The sequence below is a fragment of the Hippocampus guttulatus genome, chromosome 9, assembly GCF_054856545.1.
Source record: "Hippocampus guttulatus isolate MCC_2025c chromosome 9, RoL_Hgut_1.0, whole genome shotgun sequence".
In the NCBI taxonomy this organism is placed as follows: domain Eukaryota; kingdom Metazoa; phylum Chordata; class Actinopteri; order Syngnathiformes; family Syngnathidae; genus Hippocampus; species Hippocampus guttulatus.
The window spans coordinates 8,482,012-8,495,442 of NC_141269.1; the positions used below are offsets into that span (position 1 = coordinate 8,482,012).

Consider the following 13,431-nt stretch of genomic DNA (forward strand, 5'->3'; position numbering starts at 1 on the left):
TCAGCAAATATAAGCAACATAATACGATGCAAATCTACCTTGAGGATAAGCTCAACCACCTCAGTGTGGACCAGACCGTGGACCGGCTCTCCGTTCACATGAGTGATGAGGTCGCCTGCACACAGACCGGCTTCTTGGGCCGGACCACCTTCCTCCACATGCTGACAACACAAATAAGCAGACAGGTGTCACTCATAGATGCCGTTCAAAAAATGGTGTATGCAAAATATATTCTTTATCCATCCCTGATTTAAATATATGACGTTGTGTTTTGCATTGGTGAATATAAATGACATAAATAAAACACAAACAACAGCTGAATATCTTTGGACTAGGCAGGAAGTTGGTGCTCTACTGAGACGAGATTGATTGATGTAAGCAGTGACCACACGCTTCTTACCCAGACGATATGATGCACGCTGTAGATATCGCTGTCTCCAATGTAAACCCGAATGGCCCGAAGGGTGAAGCCGTATTTCTTTCCCGAGCGATGGATGGTGATGGGCGAGCGCAGCACGTTGACAGTCGGGAAAAAGTCTCGACTGGGTGAAGAGTCGCGAGATGAGGGATTGGACGAGAAGGAGTGGGGGGACATGGGGCTGGCCAATGGAGAGAAGCCACCGTGCTGCTCCACTGGAAGAGGCAGAGTTACTAATAGCTGGTTAATTCTCTGACTCCTCCCATCAAGTGGAAGAGCATTTTATTCTTCTGCTTATCACGACATGTTGCTGGCATTAGTAGACAAAGATACGTGATTTGTAGAAAAGAAATGATTGTAAGAATAATTAAGTGAAACAGGATCATTTTTCATTGCACACCTGTCGTTGGGTGCAAGACAAATAAATGCCAACATCACTTCCCTTTTCCCATCACCCTTACCAGATGGTATGATGACAGACAGCGCTGTGGCCGAGGCGGATTTGATGACCTTGTTTCCAGCTCTGGAGTTGCGTTTCTCTCCATCTCCAGACAAATGCGGGTGGCGCGCCCTCCGGAGAACCAGGTCATTGGTGGCCCGGGCCCCCAGAGGGTCATACAGAGGCATCATCACATCGCGACCGACTGTAGCGGGAGCTGGACCCAATGTGTTAATGCTCACAACTCCGGGAGTCTCTCCTTGCTTGGGCGACTTGTCTGTAAAGAATCATATTGAAAGTCCTGGTAAATGTGGTTACAAGTAGGTAAGACTCATTCTTGCACCCACCTGCGCCGTTGATCTCTTTTAAACTGTTCCTCGGCTCCCCGTGGTGTGTTGACGGAACGCCGGTCCCATCCAGGGAGGTTCCCCGAACCCTGATGGGGGTTGGCTTGGATACAAAGTCCGGTTCGCCCTCAATGGGGGTGGCAAAGCGATGCGTGTCCATCAGTGCAGAGAACCGTCGCCGCGCACCCAAAGGAGGACTTGCGTCACCCTCCATGTACAGCGACTCAGAGCAGGAAAGGCGCTTCCTGAAAACAGAGCAGACGGTCAAAGCATTTCGATTCATTTGTTAATACCTCTTTTGAACAAATGTACTCCTAAATCCTACACATTCACATTTCCCCCCAAAATGATTTCGTTTTTCCTGAAGTGAGAGATGATTTTTAGCTCAGATCAAATACTGAAAATGAATTCGTGAATTTTGATTGTTGACAGTTTTCAAAAATTCTACAATACAGAATTTTACGATGGACTATTAAAGACACGTTGAAATGAAGACAAAAATGGAGCTGTCGTGAGCCTTACGGTTTCACGACTTTAAAGGAAGAAATACTGTTGAACGAGGTCGAGCGTTCTCCATGTTAAAATGGTACCGCCACGCAATCAAAAAGATCCTGCTTTCAAACCAAATACTGAATGTGACTGGTGGTCATTGAATCGTCATATCATTGTTAAGATTACAATCATTCCTGCCCCTGCTAATCTTTCAGATGAAATGTGTGTTTAAAAAAAAATACCAGCATTTTCCAATATAGGAGCTAAGTTAAAAAAGATTCATAACTGGAGAGATGAACCCTGATAAATGGCATGTAAAAAAGAAAATCCAATATGTAAGGTAATAAATAAACCATTTTATCAATGTGCTCAATCTTGTTTGAATTCAGAATGCATGAATGATTCGTTGAATTTGAATGGAGCCGGCGGATTTTTGCTTTAAGGACTAAAATAGAGTGATGGGATCTAATTGCAAACTCGTTCTGTTGCATGTGCACTCTTATCTCTCAGGGATAAAACCAGCAGGTAGCTGCAGCGTGACAAGCAGAGATATAGTGGCACTGCGGAATTATGTTTAATCACTCCCGGGATCAGCTTGCATTTTTCATCTCGCTGGGCTAAAAATGGAAACCTTGCGGTGGTGAGAAGTCTCATAGATTTTCTATTCCACACCAATGTGACAGAAGAGGGGCAAAGGAGCCACATCTGCCGATTATCAAGTACGACTGAAGCACTTGTAGTTCTTTGCATAAAATCAACCCGCAATCATTCTTTTCAAGAAGTCTATCGCTTGTGGATTTTTAGCGTGACAAGCAGACAGATTTGGGTTATTCGACACAACCCAGAAAAGAAATGACCACTTCTGTGATATATTGCGAGCTTCTCTCGCTTTGTTTGTGAACTCACGCGTGACTATGAAACGCAAGTGTCGAGTTGAATTTCAGTGAGGCTGAAAGTGGCCATGCAGTCAGACAATGTTGACGAATATCCAGAGCTTTCGCCGCACTGCTTACATTTCGGGAGATCCAGTCCTCCAACTCTTGTCCCGCATGCTGAAGCTTCCCAGGCTCTCTCTCTTAGTCACCTTGTCCTCCCTTGAGCCCTTGTGCTCCCGACGGGATACGGAAGTGGAAGCTTTCTGCTCCAGTTGAGAGAGATGCTCCATGCTGCTGTACACCTTTAAGAGACATCGCGCCAACAATAAGGACACATGGCCGACACCTGTTTGGATTATCATGTAACGTCCGTGTTATTGGAAGGCCAGTGGTCGGGACAGATTAAAACATAGGAGGCTGTCTTTGGGCTTTGGGAAGTTTCAATCAGACATAATTAATCTGTACATTAAAATGATAGTTCGTTTTAACCATTTCTGATCAAATGGCCGCCAACTACAATGTATAATACAGTATGAACATTTAGAGATCTAAAACCATGAACATGTAATCCAGTATAAACATGTAGATTAGAAATACGTGTATATGAAGAAAAAGTGATTTTATAAGGCATGAAACAAACAACTGTAGCGCTTCATCACTGAAAACATTCAGTTAGCAAATGTTACCCGCCATAGTCAACTGCCAGTGCGGCCGACGTCTGGGAGACTCCCTTTCGAAAGCGAGAGACAATTTCAGACTTCGCAGACAGCGAGATTCGCTTCCGTTTACCAGACATGTTTTCAGGTCATGTGCTCAGGACTGCGCCATACCTCCGTGAGTTATGGCAGGAAGGAAAACAACGTACAGAGTCGATCAAGACTGTTGCTAAGCAACGAAGGGGAATCCCGCGCTGTACATTTGGTTCATAAGCAAGATCGCGGCGGCAGTTAGCTTGGTCATCTACAATGTACTGTAAAGCCTTTCCAAGATCAAATGATTCTGTATATATGAGTCAAAATAAAACGGAGGCCAAAAGTGAACAGACTACAACAGCACCATGAAATAAATATAAACAGATATTACTGTTGTCAAGCATACTATGAACAGCTTCGTGCTGTCAAATCACATTGAAGGTGGCAAAATTGTCACCTCAAGACTAATAAAGCCAGTGCTCTACAAGCAACCAAACATATCTTATTACCTGCCAAAGAAATGTGTGCGGGGGAGGACAACAAGAGGAAGAGCTGAATCAAGAGAAACTGGAAGGGATTTCATCGGTTTCACCATGGTAACAAGGAACAGCTGAGGACTCGGCAGCAAAGTGATGTTGACAGCCAGAATATATTTGTGGCACGTTTCATCAACATATTTGGAAGGGTGCTCACTTTTTCAGTTGGCCCGTCTGGGGTGCTATTAAGTCAACTGCAGTACCAAGTTGTTTTATTGCAACACACATTTAATCATCCGATAGGGTGGCATTAGTTTGGTCTCTCTCTCTCTCTCTCTCATGAGTTATACATGTTGCTGTGGTGCAACCCTTGCTCAAGAAACCTGACCTTGATTGAGATGTACTGTCAAATTTTAGGCCCATTTCCAAGCTGCCTTTTATTTAAAAAAATCTTGAAAAAGTGGCGCACATGCAGTTAAAATCTTTCTTGGATGAACATAACATAACGTCTTGGACCACAGAGTCAGCCCTGTTAAGAGTTTTTGATTACATCTTCCTGGCAAATGACACTGGAGAGTATGTGTGTCTGGTTGTATTGGATTTAACTGCAGCATTTGATACAGTGCATCAGTATTCTGTTGGCTCATTTGCAGCACCTGGTGGGCATTGGCAGTAGCCCTCTTGAGTGTTTTAGGTCCTATTTGGCTGACTTGGTTGCTCTGAGTCCCAAACTGCCTCGCTGTCGTGTGGTGTTCCACAGGGTTCAATTCTGGGGCCTCTGCTGTTCTCCAGTATGTGTTCCCTTTGGGTTCTATCTTAAGGAAACATGATAGTTCCTTCCACTGCTATACAATGACTCTCAGAAGTCGCTTTTTCATTGAGGCAACTTTTATCCTGTCTCGAGGAAATCAATGCCTGACTGGCACTGAATTTTCTCAATTTCAATAAAACGAAGACTGAAGTGATGGTGTTTGGTCCCAGTGGCTCTTATATATCACATCCTGTGGACTTGGGCTCCCTGCCTCCTTATCTTAAGCCAACAGTTTCAAACCTGGGCCTTGAACTGGAAAGTGAGTTTAAGTTGGGCCGGCAAATTGGTGCTGCTTCTTTCTTCAATGAAAGGCCTATGCAAGAGGTTAAGTGTGAGAGATCGATACAATGAATGACAGCGGGAAAAATGAGATGCAGTACTAAACAATGAGGGTCTTTAGGTTCAGAGGAACTCAAGCATGAGCGATCAGGTCTAGAAAAATACTTCAAGCCCAGTCAGACCTCATTTGTGTTTCTGTTCTCATTTAATCAGATGGCTGAGCGAATGTGACAAAAGTAGAGGTAGCCCAGCTGGAAGGAGGATTGTAATAAAAAAAAATGACAGTGTGAAAAAGCTCAGAGAGATAAATGGGAGAGGTTGACAGCAGATTCTGACCTTGCTGAATCGAGGGGAGCAGGAGGAAAATTGTCTGATCTCCACCGGCTCGTCATCATTGGTGTCATCCCCGTCGTACGTGTTGATGTGATGGTAACGATCCGAGCGTGCTGGCAAAGGTAGTAAAAAATAGATGAGGCGCCACTTGAGCGTGTGACAGAATCACCGCACGTCCTAATAGAGATGTAGTGTACCATCAAAGTAGCTGGTGTCCTCCTCCGACTCCAGGTGTGGGACGAACTCGGCTTTCTGTCGCAGCAAACTGTTCCAGTCGAGCTCCGTGAAGAACGGGTGCTCCTTCACTTCAAACGCTCCACCTAACACACGCGCACACACACACACACACACACACGGCGTGAGGAAATGTGCCCTTGGAAAATGGCTACAGGTGGAAGAGCTGGCGCAAGAGTCAGCACCTGTGCCCAGCCTGACGAGAGGGTTGGTCTGCAGAAGGACCGAGATGAGGGCTTGGGCCTCCTCAGGTAAGGCATCATCACCATCGGGCCAAACCATATTATCTGACGGAACAAGAACGTATGTGCACAACAGATAATCTGAATAAAATACAAATATAAAAGTAAAAAGGGCCATCTGTCAAACACCTAGAGGGGGTTTCGCTGGAAATACATTGCCTTTTTTTTTTTAATTGTACAGAATCCCTGGTAATCGGGGGCGACAAATTGACTGGAAAATTGATTGCAAATCACTAAAATAACTTGGACTGAGTTGATGGGTATAATATCTTCTCACCAGTGATGACCTGTCCAAATAGCTCCTCAGGAGTGTCTCCAAAGAAAGGCACACAGCCCACAAGAAACTCATAGAGGATGATGCCCATCGCCCACCAATCCACCGGCTTGCCATAGCCCTGACGGAGAATCACCTCTGGGGCGATGTACTCAGGGGTCCCGCACACCTGAGGGTCGAAGCAGGTGGTAAAAAAAGATGGAGCAAAGAAGAAAAAATCGATGGATAGTCTGAGTACAAAATCTAGCTTGGTAAATTCCTATGCGAAAGGCAAATAGTTGCCAGGGGGACTCATGCATCACCCTGACTGATTACGACTACAATCATTTAAAAAGAGTATAAACAAAAGCTATAATGGGATTGCCACAACGATGGAAAGCATCATGCTTCGCTGGTTCAGGAAGCATCATTTTTGTGAAGATGAATGACTTTGCAGGAAAACTAGACAGGGTGGGATGCACGACTGTAAAAGATGGAATGATTCCTTGATTGCCATTTGCCCCTGCATCAATCCAACATCCTGATTTTTTTCCTCTCCTGATTTCATCTCATTGTCCCGCTCGTGAAGGAGACCCGGAGAAAAGTACCTGCTTATCAAGGAACTCTCTTGCGTCTTTCTCAATGTGTCCTTCGTACAGATTGGTGGTGAGGCTCATCAGGCCCATTTTGGACAAGCCAAAGTCTGTCAACTTGATGTGGCCCATGGAGGTGATTAACAGACTACAATAGGAGAGACAATAGCGTGTGTCAAAAGGCAGCCATACAATGCAGTGACTCGTATCTCCGTAAATATAGCTTTTGACCAGTGCTACTGCCCAATACGAATGATTATTGCAACCAACAACAATGATAGAAATAAGCACCATTGTCATGGATTGCTAGTGTGCACGAATAACAAACTACTTTTAAATGCTGACAGATATAGTAGCGAAACCATAGACGATTTTTCATTTTAGTTAATATTCTTCTGACATTTGATGCAGCAGGTGGATTGTGGCTGAACCAAATTGGATTGTTTGGCCTTGGCAGAGGTCTGCGAGTGATTGAGTGCCATTTCAAGTATCCAATTTGCTGCTTTTTTGGGGGGGGCGGGGGGGGGGGGGGTCGGCCACTGAGGTCTTTTTCGCCGTTGAATAATACAATGTAGATGCTTGAACCCATCGTTCTACTTTTGTCAGTAAAGTTTCCTGGTAACCTTCATTTGGATTAAACCTCTCAAGTGGCCTTACTGCAAGACTACGACATTCCCATGGTCATTAAGTCACAACCCTACTGAACAGAAGCACTTTAATTTGGCAAAAATAAATCATATAAAAAATATATATTGTCCCTAAATATATATGTACAAAGTTCCTCTCAGAGCACGCGTGTATGTGTAAAAAATCAATACATATAAAATGACAGACAAAATCAAATCAATCACTTTTCACACTTCACGTTAAAGGTGAAACGATTAATCGAAAAATCGACAACAAATCGATTATCAAATTAATCCACTATTATTTTTGATAATCGATGAATCTTTTTGATACCTAATTTAAAATAGTCCAAATGCTTTGGAATTTCAGCTTCTCAACAATAAATATTGTTGGATGTTCGTAGTCTTCCATGAAAGACGACTGATTGTATTTGTGTTTGATCAAAATAAAACATTTGCCTCTGATCCGTTCTAGAGTGCTCAACCCAGCAGCGGGGGGCAACCGAGCCAGCCGCGTGCTCTCCTGGCAGTTAATTATGTTAATGCCATTTTGATGTTATTGTAGAACCTGTTGTGTGGCGAGAGACAGAGCCTGGCTGGGAGACCAAGACCGATCTCGAGAACTACAACGCTACTTTGTTTCTATCTATTCTATCGCCTTGTGTGTTTATTTTTTGTTTCACGACCACATTTTCCACAGAGCTGACATGAAAGATAATTTAGGACTGACTTGTCTGGCTTCAGGTCTCTGTGAACGATGCCGTAGTTGTGCAAGTACTCCAGGGCCAGAACGGTCTCAGCAAAGTACATCCTGGCGAGCTCCAAAGGAAGAGCCCCGATGTTCTTCAGCAAGGTGGCGCAGTCACCGCCTGCACACATACACAGTCACAGCATCGTTGCTAAATTTGACATGGCAAACACCGAAGGAGTAAATGGAAATGTTTCAGTGTGCAGTACAGATGTCAAGAATCTGATGAAGACTTATTGCTGTCGAATGACGCTGAAATGGGGCTAATAGTGGTTCGGGAACAAACACATAGTCATTAAAAACTCAGTAGCTGAGGGCATTTATTTCAAAAGAAGATGCGTGTTTTGTCCTGATGTAACGTCCGCTCTTCCCTGATTGGTTCATTTCGCTGTCAGTTTGCTCAGGTTTGCCCCGTCTCAGAAATGCGCTTGAGTTGACTGTGACCAGACTCAATCGTTGGCATAGCAATGTTTCTGGACTTCCAGACTAGTCTTAAATACCCAAACGAGCATGGCGGGGATGTGAAAACTCCACATAGGAAGGCCGCAGCCCAGATTCGCACTTGGAACCTCAGAACTGTGAGGTGGATGTGCTAACAACTCTTCCACCATGCCATCAGTTTGGTGTAATTACAGTTGAAAACGAAATTAGCGTGCAGGAAAACAAAATGGCCGTCTATTGACCTTACCCTCGACGTACTCCAGCACCATGCACAAGTGCCTGCGCGTCTCAAAGGAACAAAACATGGAAACAACAAAGGGGTTCTCTGCAAAGGTGAGAATGTCCCTCTCCACAAAGGCCTGCTGGATTTGGTTCCTCAAGATCAGATTCTGCTTGTTGATCTTCTTCATGGCAAAGCGCTGCCGGGTCTCCCTGTGGCGCACCAGATAAACGGCCCTGGACAGACAGTGAGATTGACAACAGACAACTAAGACACAAACATATAATTGTGTGTCTTTAAACCAAAGGTCAGATTTCAAATCCTACTTTAGAAATGAGAATTGCTGTTGCTTCAACAGTCTATCAATTAAAAACATGCGCCAAGGATCAAGAGTCATTCTCAATACGCAACACTTAATTTCTATATATATACTATTTATATACAGTATATGCCCAGTATCCATTTTCAAATGATTCATTGTACAGCATTCCTAGGAAATCACAATGTCCAATCAGGGCCATGCTATTTTGAGGAGGCCACAGGCGACTCAGGTTGTGATTGTGGGCTGCCCGTGGGCACCATGTTGCTAATCCAGCCCCAATGTGAACTGTTAAAATATTCGTCGAATGTAGTCGTGTGCTTTACCCGTAAGCGCCGTTGCTGATGAGTTTGATGCTCTGAAAGTCTTCCTCACTTGGTGGTTTGATGACTCTCCCCTTACCCTGGCAACGGAGACGAAAACATTTTGCCCATGACCCTTTCAGCCACAGCGGTTACTGCAGTGGACAGCTTATCATGTCATCCGGTTACGGGTTATCATTATTGGTGCATGAAAGAGTTAAAAATGAGAATCAATATTGCTTTTGCAATTTGATCACGATCCGAATTGCGATTGGTCAGCCTTGGTGGAGGAGTGTGTTGATGTGCTAGATTATACACGGTGAAGGACGTGTGCACAAGCGCATTTTGTAAGCTTTGATTGTGCGTTACTGTATTTCATTTCTTCGACTACCTCTGTTGAGTCATCGGTCTCTGGCGTGTGCGGACCTTCGCTGTCGTAGCTGTCAAGACTCACGATATCTGGGGGTGGGGGGAGGGGCAAACACGATAGTGAACAAGACGAAAACAAAAAACAGCTTCAAAACAGAAGGTAATGCTTTGTTTTAGCTAAAGCGGCGGGCGTCTCACGTCACAATGTGGATGTCCACGGGCAAACTGTGATTCCGTTTCAGAGCAATGTAGCCAAATGTGTCACATGAAGCAAACAGTATAAAGAAGACCGCTCCTATTAATTTCCTTCAGCGCTGCCTCCCACTCGTGCTGTTCTTTGCCAGCCGAAATGCACCGTGCGTGACAGTCGCTGGAGAACACTGATTATTATTTGAATGCTTCATTTAAAGCACACAAAAACACACGAAGGATACCAAAGAGCATTTGACGGAACAGAGAACCATCAATTGTGTCCATTTGGGTTTGATGTGGCGCACGCAGCCTTCAATTGCGTGCCAAGAAAAAGAAAGTGGCAGAAGCGACCTGGTTGGAATAGCGCGCCCACGTGCGAAGCGGCAACATTCGCCTTATCTTGAGCAGAATTCATCAGAAAGAAGCCAAATATTTGTCATGGATTTACAAAGGAGTCATTCCAGGCTATTTAGCCCATCGTTTTAATGAACAGCCTGCCTTGGTTCAGACCCGAGCCCATCTGACAGGTGTTAATTAAAGGTTTGGAGGCGGTGATGGTGGCGCTGGAGTCGCGATGAATAATTAGAGAGGCTGATGCTGCCGCACGTCTACCCGGCACAACGCCTGCAGCAGCAGCAGTTTTCATTCCAGATGTCACATATTGTCTCATCTAGAATGTCAAAAAATGTCTCATTAATATAGCATACGACTAAAGCTTTGGTGCACATGTAATAGAATATATAATGGAATATAAATATATAAAATGGAATGCGGTTGTCATAGCTTTCCACGGGATGCTGCAGTGTATCAGAGGGAACTTTGTCATGTTTTGGAAATTTGCTACAAAATTGAAGTTACAAGAGACACACGGTTTTGATATGTTCCCCTGGTTCAGTGAATATTTATCTCCAATGGCGTGACGGATGGAATGGGGCAAAGAAGCAAGAATGGATTTGTCACTTACATCCATTTAGAAGTTTTTTTTTTTTTTTTTTGCATAATATCAATACTATATGCATGTGAGTTGTGGGCAATATTTTTATCCACCAGGGGTCGCCATCCTCACGGTCTGCAGTAGAGTGTTAGTGACTGCATGCGTGTGACTAAAAGATGAGGCCTGGCCTGTTGAGTGACGTGGGACGAACAGAATCAAGAGTGGAAAGTTGTCTGGCTGCTAACTGGTTCACCGTGAGCCGTTCTGCGCATTAAATGACGCCGCATCATTCGGTCATGTATGAAAATGTAGCTGCATTTATTTGGGTAATTTTGTTCAATACTGCAATTGAAAGCGCACCGGCCGCTGTTTCCATCCTTTTTAAGGGTGGAGGGATTACACGATGTTTTAACTATTGGTGGTGCGCTATATAAAATTATGTTTTTTTTCTTTTACTGTGGTCATGACAGTTGTACTTTGCAATAGGCCCGTTGCACTTTCGCTTCTTTTATTAACTATATGATTTCAAGGTGTGAGGTGATATCAAGGATTGTTTATCTACGTGTCCAACCCTGGTTTTAGAGGGCCCCTATCCAGCATGGTTTGGGTGCCTTCTTCCTCCAACCGACCTGATTCAAATGATCAGGATCAATGTCAGGTTTCTCTGAACTTGCTGATGAGTCGATCATTTAAATCAGAGGTGTGTTTAAGGAGATAGACATCTAAAACATGCTGAATAGGGGCCCTTGACATTTGTAAACTTGTCATCTGTGAGTTCATATTTTGGGAGAAGCCAATGTCTGCAGGCAATAATTACAACAAAATCTTTTTTTGTGGGAACAAAAACTTTTTTCCCCTCCCACTCACCTTCCAGGGGGTCCCTGGTGAGCCCGAGCTGGCTGATGATATATCGAGGGATGTCCGCCTTCATCAACTGGCCCTCCTTGGCGTGGTCCTCCGCAGCCTCCAACAGATGGTAGAACTCTTCAGGATTAAATTCCTGTTACGAGAGCATAAAGACCAACCAGCTTCAAAATGTGTCAGAACGGATGCGCAGATATAAAAGCAGATTGGATTCATGGGTAAACTGTTAAAATTCTACCTTGCTATCTTGTGTGTGTGTGTGCGTGTGTGTGCGTGCGTGCGTGCGTGCGTGTGTGTGTGTGAGACCCAAAATGTCTCCAAACACATTTATATAGGTGTGAAAGACAATTTACACATTCCCCAAGTGTTTATATCCCCTAAAAGATGGCAAAGGAAAATGACAGGGACTTTCTGAAAACATCATTCATGACTAAATACTAACAGACAACAACAATTCATATCTTTTGACTTTTTGTGTGGATGTACAGTACATACTGTTGTGGTCCTTGAGTGCACATTTTTTGCCATTTAGCGCAACGTAACCAGCAATTCCAAAAGTGCAAGACAAATTACAGTCATAACATGCACAAAAAAAACAATGAGACCGTGTTGTACAACAGCCAACTTTAAATTACTTTTCTAAACCTATCCCTTTTTCTTGTTTTGTCCTGTGGGAATCACATAGTGATTTTGATTACAAGGCAGAGCCGGGGGGGGCCTGCCGGGATCATTTCCTCCTGTGTTCTCATGTATCCGACACACCCCCACGTCCACCCCCTCTTGACCAAATAGAAAAGAAACAGCAGAAGAAGGATTAATCTCCTTCCCCTGATGGCTCGCTTTTCTCAAGGATCATATTTTTGTAGCTAACAGCCTCCTGACTGGCTGACATTTCCAACGCGGCAGACCTCAGCACTGACTTAAATACGAAAAGAACATTTGATCAGTGTCTTATCCCCACTAACCTCAAGAACCGGGACAAAAAAAAAACAAAAAACTCATTCGCATCTTGTCTGACCTCATCCACCCCTTCTCAACGGTCGTCTTGGCAACGGAATGGTGAGCCAAAAGTCAGTGGAGCGTCATCAGTGACAAACATGCGAGGCCATACGTCAGTTAAGTGCTGCGTGTATTCAAAGTCATGACTTGAGACCTGCCTACTTGGATGTACTGTGAAGAAATGAGCAGTGGGGGGATAAACAGTGTTCAAGTTGTTTTGTAAAAACCATCTTGCAGCTATAAAGCACAACAGCACGTACGCCTGGTCAATATATTTTTTTGAAACACAAATCCAATCAAGCAGTGAAAACAAATCAAGGTATCCTTTTTCTTTTCCCCTGATACCAAACAATCTTCGTAACTGTATTTTTACACTAATTTAGCTCTAGTTTGATATTGACATTTTACCATTAGGATAAAAATATTACAGTCCACTGTGAATAGAAATCGAAATTAAAAATTTGATTTAACCCTTTCATGCACCCTGTAACCTGATCACATGATAAGTTGTCCATTGTAGTAATCGCCGTGCCTGAAAGCGTGACTTGGAATATTTGTCTCAATTGAGTTGTAGATACATTTATTATTTTCTACAAATGCAATTGTGGGTCTTGTTTTCTTTGTTTCTGCTAGCCTTAAGATAATCACGTATGCTAATGACAACTTTATTTATAGTTGAGTATTATCCATAGCCATTAATGCAATTGCACTAAGAATTGAAATAAGGCTCTCATGTCTGCGGACCCTGAATTACAATGCGTTTGGCACCCCTGGGTTATATGTTCTGTATTAAAGAACATGTGTTTTTTACTTCAGGCGTGATTTTGAATTTTGAAGAAATGGTTTTGTTTGTGTGTTAAGTAGCACCTTTGTACAATCTCCAGGCGAGAAAGCCATGGAAGCGTATTGATTAAGTTCAATCTATAAATACAA

The 13,431-nt window shown here is 43.7% G+C and overlaps 1 protein-coding gene across 3 annotated transcripts in view; it reads right to left on the reverse strand.

Annotated features, from left to right (window-relative positions):
- mast1a (microtubule associated serine/threonine kinase 1a) overlaps positions 1-13,431 on the reverse strand; it is a 63,273-nt gene that overhangs the window by 6,896 nt on the left and 42,946 nt on the right. For all 3 annotated transcript variants that reach the window (XM_086119927.1, XM_086119926.1, XM_086119928.1), the window contains 15 exons: positions 11,503-11,635; positions 9,532-9,599; positions 9,165-9,241; positions 8,547-8,755; positions 7,841-7,979; positions 6,500-6,632; positions 5,916-6,081; positions 5,582-5,683; positions 5,360-5,482; positions 5,166-5,275; positions 2,710-2,873; positions 1,205-1,449; positions 880-1,134; positions 401-633; positions 39-161 (listed from right to left, as the gene is read on the reverse strand). In XM_086119927.1, the coding sequence (XP_085976053.1) occupies positions 39-161; positions 401-633; positions 880-1,134; positions 1,205-1,449; positions 2,710-2,873; positions 5,166-5,275; positions 5,360-5,482; positions 5,582-5,683; positions 5,916-6,081; positions 6,500-6,632; positions 7,841-7,979; positions 8,547-8,755; positions 9,165-9,241; positions 9,532-9,599; positions 11,503-11,635 (2,280 nt within the window). The remainder of the gene's footprint in view (positions 1-38; positions 162-400; positions 634-879; positions 1,135-1,204; positions 1,450-2,709; positions 2,874-5,165; positions 5,276-5,359; positions 5,483-5,581; positions 5,684-5,915; positions 6,082-6,499; positions 6,633-7,840; positions 7,980-8,546; positions 8,756-9,164; positions 9,242-9,531; positions 9,600-11,502; positions 11,636-13,431) is intronic.